Source organism: Pecten maximus, chromosome 10, assembly GCF_902652985.1.
Source record: "Pecten maximus chromosome 10, xPecMax1.1, whole genome shotgun sequence".
Taxonomy (NCBI): Eukaryota; Metazoa; Mollusca; class Bivalvia; order Pectinida; family Pectinidae; genus Pecten; species Pecten maximus.
In genome coordinates, this window is record NC_047024.1 from 20,313,669 (window position 1) to 20,328,775 (window position 15,107).

At 37.5% G+C, this 15,107-nt stretch overlaps 1 protein-coding gene across 1 annotated transcript; it reads right to left on the minus strand.

Annotated features, from left to right (window-relative positions):
- Nucleotides 1-178: 178 nt before the first annotated feature.
- Nucleotides 179-15,098, minus strand: LOC117336872 (NADH dehydrogenase [ubiquinone] 1 alpha subcomplex subunit 9, mitochondrial-like). The gene is made up of 11 exons (XM_033897605.1): nucleotides 15,018-15,098; nucleotides 12,381-12,554; nucleotides 11,896-11,993; nucleotides 11,416-11,507; nucleotides 10,816-10,978; nucleotides 7,521-7,629; nucleotides 6,033-6,106; nucleotides 4,896-4,972; nucleotides 2,655-2,750; nucleotides 1,638-1,713; nucleotides 179-572 (listed from the first exon to the last, which is right to left on the minus strand). The coding sequence occupies exons 1-11, from the start codon at nucleotides 15,055-15,057 to the stop codon at nucleotides 339-341; spliced, it is 1,233 nt and encodes a 410-aa protein (XP_033753496.1). The 5' UTR covers nucleotides 15,058-15,098; the 3' UTR covers nucleotides 179-338.
- Nucleotides 15,099-15,107: the final 9 nt, after the last annotated feature.

Here is a 15,107-nt window from a genome sequence, read left to right on the forward strand (position 1 = left end):
ATATTTGTTTCTGTTCTCACAACAAAATATCATTTTATAGCAGATTCAGTTTGTGTTGAAAAAGAGAAAACTAAAAGCTAACAGAAAATATTTTCAAATATAAACAGTAAAAATGCTATCTTTCAGAATGATATGGTCCTTATATATTTCTGAAATATTCAACTAAGAACCCAACAAATCCTCTATAAATATTTATTACAACTTCTGAACAGGATTTTTCACTCAAAACTGTTGCTTCACAAATTCACACTCATTTTGAAATGATGAAATCACTTCTACATGAATCATGTTTGCTGTTATACAATATTGTCTATCACAAGATGTTTTTTGTCTCGACACTAAACGCGTGGCGTAAATACACCAGCATCAGGTCTCCCCTTCTTGAGGCTTTCATTTACCTCCGCTACGGTAGGAGGTTCATCACACACAGCAAATTGACCCAATTCTTCATCGTAATAAGCGTCAACACGTGTTGACCTGAGCTCATAACGTGCACGGTCTGGAAGTTTCGTCAGCTTCACTCCAAGGTCTTCCAGTGATGGTAGACCCGTTGGCTTTTCCGATAGAGACTCCTTCAAAAATAAAACAAATGCACTTCAAGTATTAAACTTATATGCACAGCAGTAGAACCATGTCATATGACTTAAATGGAAGCCATATGCATCGGTTACAGAATTTCATTTAAGTTGGATTTCGACTGTACTTTTCTCGTCCCTCCTCTTAATTATCAATTCTATGAACATGTTTTTTTTAAATAAAACAACTAGTTCCCAAAAGCATACTACATCTGAAATCAAAGAATTATCCTCGAGAAATAGTGGTGATAATTCTATACAGACAGATGGACCACATACGAAGAGTTATTTGAACAGCGCACCATCTAAAGATAATCAGTTAACAAAACCAACATTACTCATGTAATGATATTTTACCATATATTTATTAAGTTCAAACATGTCATTTTTTTTTTACATTTTTAATCAAACTGTCCTACTTCATACAATGAGCTATTGTATTAAATCATGAACATGGCATGCTACATGACTACAAAATTGAGAACTTTCCAAACAATGTATCCCTAATCAATATGAATCCCCCCGATCAGTTCAATGTCTCTTTTGACTCAAAAAGCAAAATCAGTCCCCAATATGGAAGGAGAATGCGAAGTTTAAACTTGATCAGTCTACTTAAACTTAAGTTTGTGCCAGGAAACCAAATTTCTATTTATAGTAACAGTGACCATATCTTTGAATGTATATATAAGAAATTCCAAGCAATCACTTTTAATGAGGAAGCAGTGTCTGAGTTTGATGGGTCTTTTTTAATTTGAGTTATTGTCTGGAAACCCAATTTTTTTATCTATAGCAACAGTGACCTTGACCTTTGACCTTTAGACCTGAAAAGACATCCCAAGCAAGCTTGATGATGAAGCACAGGAGGGGAGTTTGAGGTCAATCTGTTCACTTGAGTACTTTTGAACTCGCCTTGTTCAGAAACAGTGATGCAGAAGGTTGACAGCATAACAATATCCCCTTCCATTCTATATCCCCTACTGATCTCTAATCAGGGATAATCGACCAACAAGCTCGTAGAAATCTACAGTAATGGTTCTAGATATACAGAAAGTAGATACATACCTGCTCAAGTGTGTACAAATTCTGGAATTTGTACAAACTAAAAGGATTATAAGGGTCTATATGTTTCATCTTCAGTCTGAAAATATAAAGAAGTATTTGTATCTAACTTGTATTTGTATACATGTATGATGTTTTTAACACAATTTCTAAAAGTCGTTTAATTCATCAGATGTCAGAAGGACAGGCATATAAAAATCCAGCAGCCGAACGTCTGGGGCTACCAAATTATCAGTTTTGAATGGTGAAAATAACAGCCATACTAGCAAGCCCAGGGCTAGCGACTTTCCCATGGCTATTCATCAGATATTCAAGCATTTAAATATAATTCTATTTATTTAAAACACTTTGAAACCTTAAAATTCTTTAACTTCGGTAAAACTGAATACACTGTATATGGAGTTATTTGTGCAGATTAATCATGCAAGACCTCCCATTATTATATAATGATCATCATATCTTTTCACATGCATGCTGAAATTTCAAGAAGGCCGTAACATTATGATATTATGAATATGTTCACTTAATGTTCAGTTTTCCGATTCCCCGCATATTTGTTGGGCTAGCAGAATTTTAGTTCCGGCTAGCAGAATTTGTGTGTCTACTAGCCCTGGGCTAGTGATTAGATTTTTTTTACACACCTCAAGTGCATTTTCTGATGTGCTTTCTTTCCCCAAAGACATCCACCTCCGAATACATGGGACTCAAAATAAATCGACAAATCTCCATGGGTAAAACTTCTGCCATAATTCTTAATTATTTGTTTTTATAATGTATATCAATTCTTCTTACTTCTGGTAAATTCCAGAAAAATAATTTAAGAATATAACTATTCAAATTTTGACAAATGCAAAGTTTCTGGTAAATTCCAGAAAAATGATTTAAGAAAATAATTATTCTGGTAAATTCCAGAAAAATGATTTAAGAATATAATTATTCGAATTTGAACAACTGCAAAATTTAATAACTCATGTATATGTAAATGCAAATGGCAGCCTCATTTGAATATGTCTTACTTACAGATCAGAGGCGTTAAAATCCTCTACTCCAGACAATGGCCGCCTCATACAAAAGTTGAAGAATTTGATAATGTCCTCCATGTAGTAGCTATCTGGACTGTTAACACAAAGACAATAAAATCACTGAGATTCTTATATAATGCTGGAAATATGTTTGTGAAATGTATTCCCCCTCTTCAGCTCTCTGGGAGAGATTATCAAAATGCATTGTGTAGAGGGGGAAATGGACACTGGGAGAGATTATCATAATGCATTGTGTAGAGGGGGAAATGGACACTGGGAGAGATTATCATAATGCATTGTGTAGAGGGGGAAATGGACACTGGGAGAGATGATCATAATGCATTGTGTAGAGGGGGAAATGGATACTAGGAGAGATTATCATAATGCATTGTGTAGAGGGGGAAATGGACACTGGGAGAGATTATCATAATGTATTGTGTAGAGGGGGAAATGGACACTGGGAGAGATTATCATAATGCATTGTGTAGAGGGGGAAATGGATACTAGGAGAGATTATCATAATGTATTGTGTAGAGGGGGAAATGGACACTAGGAGAGATTATCATAATGTATTGTGTAGAGGGGGAAATGGACACTGGGAGAGATTATCATAATGTATTGTGTAGAGAGGGAAATGGACACTGGGAGAGATTATCATAATGCATTGTGTAGAGGGGGAAATGGACACTGGGAGAGATTATCATAATGCATTGTGTAGAGGTGGGAAATGGACACTGGGAGAGATTATCATAATGTATTGTGTAGAGGGGGAAATGGACACTGGGAGAGATTATCATAATGCATTGTGTAGAGGGGGAAATGGACACTGGGAGAAATTATCATAATGCATTGTGTAGAGGGGGAAATGGACACTGGGAGAGATTATCATAATGTATTGTGTAGAGGGGGAAATGGACACTGGGAGAGATTATCATTATGCATTGTGTAGAGGGGGAAATGGACACTGGGAGAGATTATCATAATGTATTGTGTAGAGGGGGAAATGGACACTGGGAGAGATTATCATAATGTATTGTGTAGAGGGGGAAATGGACACTGGGAGAGATTATCATAATGTATTGTGTAGAGGGGGAAATGGACACTGGGAGAGATTATCATAATGCATTGTGTAGAGGTGGGAAATGGACACTGGGAGAGATTATCATAATGCATTGTGTAGAGGGGGAAATGGACACTGGGAGAGATTATCATAATGTATTGTGTAGAGGGGGAAATGGACACTGGGAGAGATTATCATAATGCATTGTGTAGAGGGGGAAATGGACACTGGGAGAGATTATCATAATGCATTGTGTAGAGGGGGAAATGGACACTGGGAGAGATTATCATAATGCATTGTGTAGAGGGGGAAATGGATACTGGTTTTACACACTAAAATTTTTTATCAGTAAAACTCTTCACTTCTTCTTGATTCATTTACTGACCCAGGGCTTTTTTCTCACTGGTTTGGAATAGGGCCTTTATGCCTCATTTTGGGGGGGGAAATTGGTGAATCGGGAAAGATTTTTTTCAAGAGTAAACAACAAATTATGGGAATTTGGCTTAAATATGAAATAATTTAATTTTGAAATGGGGCCCATTAATGGCCCTAAAAAACCTGAGACCATACAATAAATTAGTTTAGACTGCCTGAGGCCAGGGGAAGCATGACTGGCAGCTTCATTAATATGTCTAGATATAACCTCTTGGAAATAAAACAAAGTCATTGACAGCTAGGCTGCAAATCTCTGGGAAAGAGAATAAAGTCATTAGACTGCTTGGCTGTAAATCTCCGGGAAAGAGAATAAAGCCATTGACAGCTAGGCTGTAAATCTCTGGGAAAGAGAATAAAGCCATGGACAGCTAGGCTGCAAATCTCTGGGAAAGAGAATAAAGCCATTAGACTGCTTGGCTGTAAATCTCCGGGAAAGAGAATAAAGCCATTAGACTGCTAAGCTGTAAATCTCCGGGAAAGAGAATAAAGCCATTAGACTGCTTGGCTGTAAATCTCCGGGAAAGAGAATAAAGCCATTAGACTGCTAGGCTGTAAATCTCCGGGAAAGAGAATAAAGCCATTAGACTGCTAGGCTGTAAATCTCCGGGAAAGAGAATAAAGCCATTAGAAAGCTAGGCTGTCTTCAGTTTACTTATGGAAGACTTTGTTCACTTAAGGAAGCTCTTTTGAAATAGCAATCTTACGAGAGTACATGTACTTGAATGTATTTGTTTCTCGACCTACCCATATGCTTCATACGTCTGGCCTCTGCTTTCTGGTCTATCAAGAGCTGACATGACACCATCTACAACATCTGAGCCCTGAAACAAAAATGATACATGGATAATGTATGATCAATGTATTTACATACTTATGAGAATGTTAACAAAGATGTGTGGCTCAGAGAACTGCAAATGACATCCAGAGCATACTCCTTTTGCATCTGCAGAAATGAAAAGTAAACGTGAACATAACCCCTGGCATATCGAGGATGCCCCTTTCTAATGTCATAATTGTAATGATTGGTTTGGTTTGTTTTTGTTAACATCCTATTAACAGCCAGGGTCATTTAAGGACGTGCCAGGTTTTGGAGGTGGAGGAAAGCCGGAGTACCCGGAGAAAAACCACCGGCCAACGGTCAGTACCTGGCAACTGCCCCACGTAGGTCTCGAACTCGCAACCCAGTGGTGGAGGGCTAGTGTTAAAGTGTCGGTACACCTTAACCACTCGGCCACCGCGGCCCCCAAAAGGAGAGGGCATGTCTTCACTATACCAAAACCAATATCTGATCTGTTCATCAAATGTCTTACGAATGGTACTGCACAAGGAAGAATTTGAAAATAGCTGCCTCTCAATGCCCCATCCCTCAGCCTCCTTGGAGAACATGTGCCTCCTTTTGAGTATAGATATGAACCCTAACTACTGGCTTATGCACTTATTTATCAGACATATATCTATATGTAAAACTATAGACTTGGCACAGGTATTTTATCAGATATAATGCAAAACTTTTCTGGGTTGGTTAATTTGTTTTGTTTGCAGGCTTTTATCACACTGTGAAAAGGCAGGATCATTTTAAGGCTAGCTTTCCTTGTAGCAGCTGGTGACTACCTCATTGAACAGCATATAGCAGACTGCTGTAATATTTGCTCTCCAACAGAGCAATTGAGTTCATAAGAGTCTTGCCAAAGAAGACAACAATGACCGCTCAGGACAGTCTGTGATCTATGCTTCCTGCGAAACACAAACTTTCTCAATTGGGGATTGATTTGGGATTCCAATTTAATAAACATATTAAGATTGATTACATTCCAGGAACAAAATATCAACAACAGCTGTCATTTATATATCTCCATCCAAATTAAAAAATTGCAAACTTACAAAGAGCGGCATCTTTATTGTTTCTTTTCCTCCTCTCCAGAATTTGACTGTAAATTCTCTTCTTTTGTTCATACCTGTGTAAAGAAATTGCCAAAATCTAATGATTGTTTGTGCCAAATCACTCATATGATGCCAAGACAACTCTTATCCTCTCCGCTTATAACAAGAGTACTGTCATCAGCACAAAGCTTGCCTAACATTGTATATTACTATACCTCGCACTAGCATTAGTTGATGAGTTTAACAACTGGAATCTATATTGCAATATATTGATATTTTAACAACAAAATATAGAAATATTTAAAGGCAAATTACATATTTAATTAGGTTTTGCATTATAATAAGCATTAAAATTTTCATTATTATGAAACATGTTTGACACCAGGAAATAATAGTTAACCCCTACAGCAACCCTCAAACCAAATATTAGAACCCTAATACAATTATAATGGGGTTTTCTGATGCCTTTCAGCACTTGCACTTAAAACTTTCCATTAGATTTGACATGAAAAAGTCCAAAATGTTTTTAAATAACAGACTTCTTCCCCAAAAATTATTCATTCCGACTCTGGGAGGTAATAGTTAACCCCCACAGCAACCCTACAATCAAATATTGAAGCCTTGTACAATCATAAAGGAGTTTACTGAAGTCTTTCAACACTTAAATCTTCACATTTAGAAACCAATGCTGACACGAACCCCGACATGACTACAAAGGCTCCCCCTCTCTTTGGGAGGTGAGCTAAAAATGGATATCGGAAGAAATTTTAAAATAAATACATGAATTGTCGCTCAAATTCTAGGGTTTTAAATCAAATATGAAGTAAGGAACAGATAAACACCCTGATGACTAATACCCAGTGCATAGTCCTAGAGAAGAAGTCATTAATAGTGACATAGCAAGATTGCTCACTTTTTACCAATTAGAAAAAGATTAACATACAATGAGAATTCTGTGGAATTGTATTTCTTGCCATCAGGGCATCTCTGCTTGGACTCTTTTCAAAATGGCTAACCCTTCAATCCACCTTTAAATCAAATTTGGTTGCCAGTGGTTACACAAACAGGAACCTTCCAGTTTGCACAACAAATATTTTGCAATGAAGAGGATGTAAATAAGAGCACCAAACAAGTGTCACAATAGATTGAACAAGCATGCTGGGTATTGCTATAGCAATGCATGTCTCCTACCGGCTCCCGCAAAAGATATTTACAGTGACTTTGACCTTGACTGAAAAACCCTGAAACTCGACCTTGATTTGTAGCTACCTATACTGAAGTTACATACCAACTTTCACTAACATATCTTGAAGCATGGCTAAGAAAAGTGTGAAACACTGAATGGGCAGACGGACAGACAGACAGATGGACGGACGGACGGACAAGGAGATAACCTATAGTCCCCCAGTTTCACTGATAGAGGACTAATTAAATCCACCTCACCTACCACACGAAGTATCAAATCTGTGTTACGATAGATATGCTTACCAATATAGTAGAACTTTCTCATGAAACGGTCACTGCTCCCAAACATGATTGATGGCCGAAATATAATGGCCTCAGGAAATTCTTCTCGTACAGCAAGTTCCCCTTCATGCTACAAAATAAAAGGACACATTCAGTTAAACCCGTCTTATAGGGACAACATGTATACAGTGACCACTCTGATGGGGTCTAAATCCACTATCAGACATTATGGGACATTTAAGCATTGAACTGCTTTCAGTTGGAAGTTATGGGCTGATGAATGCCAACTGGACAAAGGCAAATTCAACATGAAGCGCTAGGCAAATTTGCCTTTGTCCAGTTAGCATTCATTGGCCCAAAACTTCCAAATGAAAGCAGTTCAATGCTTATATTTGCATTTGACAACGATTTTTAAAGACTATATCCAGGAATTTTGCTCCGACGATGAATGATCAAATTATTATCGTCAAAGACGGAACAACCTTTTCAACAGCCATCTTTCGTTATCGCCGACGTGACAATTATGACGTCACTATAATAATGACGTCATAATAAAGATTTGGAAGTTATGGACTCGTAACCTTCAAGTGAGCTCAGTAAAGTTATATAGTGGGGCTGCAGTGTAAATGTAAATATAATTTTGTGAATCTCTACTCAACATTGACGTATTGGAAACCACTCTGCGTGAGCACAATTCCAATGAAACGACAATATCCATTGGGAAAAATCCAAAGAAGAAATAAAGAAATTCTTTGCACAGGTGATTGCTGGAGAAAATGTGGGGGTATAGTTTGAATTTAAATAGGGTGGTACAATTATGGTCATGATCTGATTGTTTTGTATTGTTTGTTGGGTATATCGGCACACGGACAGCCAGGGTCATTTTGCAGCGGGGTTTCCTTGTAGTAGTTGGTGACTATCTCACTAAACAACATACAGGAGGCTGTTGAATGCCATCCAGGGCAATTAGGGTAAAATCAAAATCACATCTATGGGTTGGTGGAGTTTGAATTAAATTGATTCTGTTGTTGGGTGTGTGCGATATATTTGTACCATTTTTTACATTAAAATTACTTCTATACAAGGATACACTGTTTACAAAACAAGAGGCCCATGGGCCTTAACGGTCACCTGAGATTTGAAACATTTCAGTTTATTTAATTGACCCTTTTTGCCCCCCCCCCCCCTCCCCTATCAGCCCCTAGGGGTCAGTCAGGGCCAACATATGCATATTATCAAACTTTCATTCCATGCTGAAAATGTTAACCAGAATGAATTCCAATAGAAATCAAAACAAATCAGTCAAAAATGTGATTTCCCTATATAAACTATAGTAAAATTTACCCCCTCCCCAGGGTCATGAAATTTAAAATTTCAATAAAGCACCATAAGACCCTTCAAACTATAAAGAGTATTTGATTCCACCTTATTTCAGTCTTGAGAAGAAGATTTTTAAAATTTCAGTCAATTTGAACCTTTTTAGCCCCGTCCATCAGCCCCAGGGGGGTCAGTCAGGGCCAACATGTGCATGCCATCAAACTGTCATCCCACGCTGACAATGTTTACAAAATTAGAATGAATTCCAAAACCAATAAAAGTCAAAAATGTTATTTCCCTATATAAACTATAGTAAAGTTTAGCCCCGCCCCAGGGGCAAACTTGAGACCCAAGGGTCATGAAATTCACAATTTTGGTAAAGAACCTTCAAACCCAGCCATCTATGAAGTGTATTTGATTCTATCATATCTGAGAGTAGAGAAGAAGATTTGTGAAATTTCAGTCAATTTGGCCCTTTTTAGCCCCGCCCATCAGCCCCTGGGGGTCAGTCAGGGCCAACAGGTGCATGCCATCAAACTGTCATCCCATGCTGACAATGTTTACAAAATTAAAATGAATTCCAATAGAAATAAAACAAATTAAAGTCAAAATGTGATTTCCCTATATAAACTATAGTAAAGTTTAGCCCCGCCCCAGGGGCAAACTTGAGACCCCAGGGTCATGAAATTCACAATTTTGGTAAAGAACTTTCAAACCCAGCCATTTATGAAGTGTATTTGATTCTATCATATCTGAGAGTAGAGAAGAAGATTTGTGAAATTTCAGTCAATTTGGCCCTTTTTAGCCCCGCCCATCAGCCCCTGGGGGTCAGTCAGGGCCAACATGTGCATGCCATCAAACTGTCATCCCATGCTGACAATGTTTACAAAATTAGAATGAATTCCAATAGAAATAAAACAAATTAAAGTCAAAAATGTGATTTCCCTATATAAACTATAGTAAAGTTTAGCCCCTCCCCAGGGGCAAACGTGAAACCCCTGGGTCATGAAATTTACAATTTTGGTAAAACACCTTAAGACCCTTCCATCTATGAAGAGTGTTTGATTCCAGCATATCTGAGAGTAGAGAAGAAGATTTTTGAAGTTTTAGTCAATTTGACCCTTTTTGGCCCCGCCCCTCAGGCCCCTGGGGGTGGGGACCATATAATTTACAATTTTGGTTGACCTTTAGCCATAGAAGCTTCCTGCCAAATTTCATAGAATTTGGTTTGTGGGTTTTGGAGAAGAAGTCGAAAATGTAAATTGTTTACGGACGCACGACGCACGATGCACGACGGACGACGCACGACGCACGACGACGGACAAAAGGGGATTAGAATAGGTCACTTGAGACTTTGTCTCAGGTGACCTAAAAAGTGGATATTTGGGAGGGTCATCAAAATTTTAAATTGTTTCTATAGGTGGGTCCCCTAATTTCAAAGTGCCTTCCCCAATGTTCCTTATATGATTTCCTGGAACAGCCCTAAACTAGAGCAATACAGGACACATATATACTTGTAATGTTACATTTTCCAGCCAGCAATGTATGAGTAAACTACACATGTAATCTGCAAACACGAACTTACATCACAACCAATGAATGTTTATACATGACGTTTCCACTAGTACTGTGTGTACACTGTCACCTTCATCAGACAATTGACCAGGGCTGCATGTGTACAAAAAAGTGTACAAGTTGTCTTAGAAATTTGAAGATCGATGTGATAAAAGAACCTGGATATGCCGCAGTGGGTCAATGCACATACGATGTTGAGATGAGGGGGCACATAGACTCTCGCACTAGGTACCAGGTATATGTCAAAGAGTAGCAGAATCAAGTTATTTTTGGTCCAATTACAATGCTACAGCATAGTATTGCAACACAACAGCATAGCTAAAATCGACATCGACCTTAATTAATTAGCAATGGGTTTCGGGTGATATGACCAAGGCAAGGATTAATAACTCTAGAATGGGAAAATTTGAAGTGTATTTCATACTTTTGCTTTGAAAAACTCTGTTCCTTCTGGTGAAATCAGCTGTTTTGGTTCTGGGCTGGCCAACAGATGAGAAAAGTGAACCAGATTTGTAACGCCTTCTTCTTTACACAGCCGAGCAATGGTTCTGGCCCCTGTTACATGCACATCCTCAAGATTGAATTTCCTGCATGACAAATAATCATAGTTTCTGTATTAGATTAATATCTTATGATAAAACAAACATAACTTCAGTTTATGGTTTAATATGTGTTTATTGTTTAATAGGTGATATGTCAATCATGTTATTTAAACAATATATGACTACCAGGTAAATCAAACCAAATTCTTCTATTAAGTTAAAATTTGTATTTATCTAAAATCAATTACATGTTATCACTTTTTATTCTTTCCATTCAACAAAAAATTAGTATGACTCAATTCCTGATTTCTGAAAAAGATTCTTGACTTTTTTTTTGTCGGAAACATGCCTAATTCACAAGAAGTTTCTCCCTAAAGGACACAAGAAGGCCCCAATCACAAACGCACGAAAAAATCCCTGTAAGAAAGCCTGAAGTTGTACAATAATACCTGCTATTTCTGCATTTGTTTGGGATCTCTTACCTTGTGGGGTAGTCCTTATTTATAACATTGATGACAGTGTCGGAGTACTGCAGGGCCTTCCGGATGGTGTCCTCTTCTTTTAAGTGAAATGGCTGAAATTAATAATTTTGACAGCAGGGATTACATTTATATCATGAAACGCTTGCATTATACTGTCCCAGGGAATTTGCTTGGTATGTTGGGAATTAAAATACGTCGGCTTTTTTCCCCGAAAAAAAATTGGAATTACTTTGGTTTATTTTGTTTAAGGTCCTATTAAAAGCCATGGTCATTTAAGGACGTGGCAGGTTTTGGAGGTGGAGCCAGAGTCCCGGAGAAATATAAACCGCCTACGGTCAGTACCTGGCAACTGTCCCACGTGGGTTTCAAACTCACGACCCAGGGGTCGAGGGCTAGTGATAAAGTGTTGTTACACCTTAAACACTCGGCCACCACAGACCCTAGGAATATCAGATCACACATATATATATATGTACTAACCAAAAACTGTATCTGTCCTAGATCTGCTGCCAACTTGAGATGCTGAACTCTGTATGGGTCATTTCTGTAGGGTATGATGATCTTACTCCCTTTCTTACCTTCAAAAGACAATATCATGGTGATTTATAATTTGCAAAATAGTATCTCATTACATGTTAGTTGTAAAATAAAAGATTACATGATATATTACTTGAGATTGCCTATAGAGCTAGTCTCAACTGAAATCAAATTTGTATAAGGTACAACAACAAAAAGTGTCCTTTCCTAAACTTTTTATATTGGAATTGTTGAAAGTCATGAACACTCTCCTATATATAACTTTTCTTAAGATATTTTTCAATAGCTACGTATACCCTACTTACTATTTTTTTTTTTTTTTTTTACATATCACAGAAAATAACATATATATACATATTTAACAGGAAATAAAAACAAATACAATGTGTTTCAATTATAAGTTTGTATTTAACTAAAGGGTATCATACCAAATCTGGTGACAAGCTTTGTTCCTATGAAACCATTTGCACCAAATATTGTAACGACTTGTCCACTAAAGGATGATCGTCCGCCTCTTCCTCTTGGAACATTTGCTAAATTAGTACTAGACTTTCTGTTCTGGATTATGTGCACTCCGCCTACAGCTCTAGGCACATGTAACCCTGTAAAAATACAAAACCATTTCAGTGTATGAAAGTATATATGGAAATTCCTTAAACAATTGGTATACAGAAAATTGAAATCCCATGACCAGTCATTTTTCCATATACCCATTTTGTAAACACATATTGTTGAAAGTAGCATATACTGTGTCGTCCAGTTCATATTCACTCAAATGTTTGAAGCCAATAATGCACTGTTCTCAGTAAAATAATCTTGATTATAAGCTCTGATTTCATATGATCGTTTGCCAGAAAATATAGGAATGTTGTTTTCACGAATCGTAATGTATGTCAGGACTCAAACTTTTCATAGCCAATTGAGCCAACATGTAGAAATTTTACATAAACCGACCAGGTTTTCTATAGCATTGGGCCATCGGACCACCTTTACTTTCGAACACCCGAGTCATTTCAACTCTTAATTTTTTCATTTGGTGCCACAGTGTCTTATTAGCCCAATGTTAAATCTAGGCCTCATCAATGTGCGTGGATTTCGATTGAAAATAATTTTGAAAGTCATTTTGGTCCTCTGTTGATCATCATCGCGATAAGATTTTTTAATGTTAATGTGTGTAAGATTGATTGTGAATCAATCAGAGAAATGAACAAGTAGGTATGATGGAGAATGTAATGTCTGATGACAGACTGTCATTTTGATTTGCAAAATTGATTACTTAATCAGACTTCTACTTCTACCAAGGAACTGGTTGAAGATTATATCATGTATGAAATGGTAATGGCAGGAAATGGAGAGAACAGAATTAATATTTGAAAGGCGAGTTTCTGGTTTTGAAGGAGGATACTGTGCATGTGTCTGCTGATGAAATTTCAGGCAGTGATGAATTCCAATTAGAGCTGTGTATTGCAAAGTAGGTAGCGATATGATTCTTATCGTGATACAGGGGTCACGATACGATAGGTATTGCATTATTTATATGAAAAGCTGATGACCTAACAGATATCCGATTCCATCGTACAGTAGTCATGTTTTGTTTGTGGTATTTCCGGAATCCCACAAAGCGTTCTTGAATTTAGATAATTTGGATTTGCAGAAGAACTCCAACAGGCAGTTTTATAAGACACTAGAATGGCCATGTCAGCCATATTGTTTACTACAAACTGTAAGCTAACGTTGGTCAAGGGAGATAACCACATTTTCAAGTATCGCGATACAAATCAAGGATAGACGATGCATCAATGCACCACACTGCGATTCAATACATTGATGCATCGGTGAATCTTTACACCATTAGTTCCAATCAGTGTTTGTTCGGGGGAAAGAATTATTCTTTCCTCATGGACGTTCTACAGTGGATAGTTTGGTAAGAATTTTGATGACAGTGTCTTGATGATCTTAGGGAAGGACCCAGATGTTTAGGGTTGATGGCAACTTCGCTATGGCATATTTTATAGAGCATGGTCAGTCGCACATATTTTCTGCGATCAGCAAGGCTGCGCCATTTGAGGTGGTCTAACATGTATAATTACCAATGCTTGAGGTGTTGCAATGTCAGCTGGTAACATAACCGACAGCCCTGCACCATCTCTATTTTATCAGTGTCTTTTTTGAGAGGAGTGTCCCAAACTTGGCTTGCACTTTCAAGTTGAGGGTGGATGAGGGATTTACATGCCTTTTCTTTGATGCCAGAAGATGATATCTTTACGTTACCCTTGAAAAAGCTCAAGGTGGTATTTGCTTTCCTCGTGATATTATTGACATGGGGCTCTCTTTTCATATCTGAGCTGATGTAATGCCCAGGTATTTAACTTCAGACACGAGTTGTAGTTTTCTCCGGGCTGGAAATGTTGGTTCTCTTGCGAGAGATGATTTCGTTTTTTTTTACAAGTGCGGGCAAAATCTGCTAGATCAGAGGGCAAGTGGCTTTATGTCCGGGTACCTGCGGGTAGACATTTAGCATGGGTCCTTGCCTTTGCATGCACTTGTAATACTAAGTTTTGGCTGCGACCATTGTCATGCTAAATTCATAAATTAATTAGCCTGCTCGCCATATTCTGAGGTTGTATAAGTTTCATATTAATGAGGCTGCGGCCATTTAAATCCAAATTCATTGTTATTTTTTTTTTGTTATAAAGAAGAAATAAACAGTAACGTTACAGTAACTATACATCTTCTGCTTGTAAGATCAATAATTTGTTTAAACAGTTTTCATATTTTGTGGAATTTCATGTTTGATTTAACAAAAATTCAAAATCGCCAATTTTGGGAAGGTGTAAAATGTAAATAGCACGAATTTCGTCAAAACGTATACTAAAATGATTTTTGTACATGCACTCAATCATAAAATACTAGACAGTATTCTTGCAAAATCTAAACTGTCTTGACTTTCCGGTTTCGGTTGCATATAAGCAGAAAATAAATTAGGCGTTTTGGCCATCGTTCGGACACGATAAAAATGTAGATTGTATATTCCATTTAAACGATCATAACCCTGTTTAACTTACTTCCAAGGAGAGCGACCTGACCCACGGTCACCGCAGCCATTTTTCTTGGAAGGACGTCGATATCATACAAGCGTTTGAATGTCAAGAACG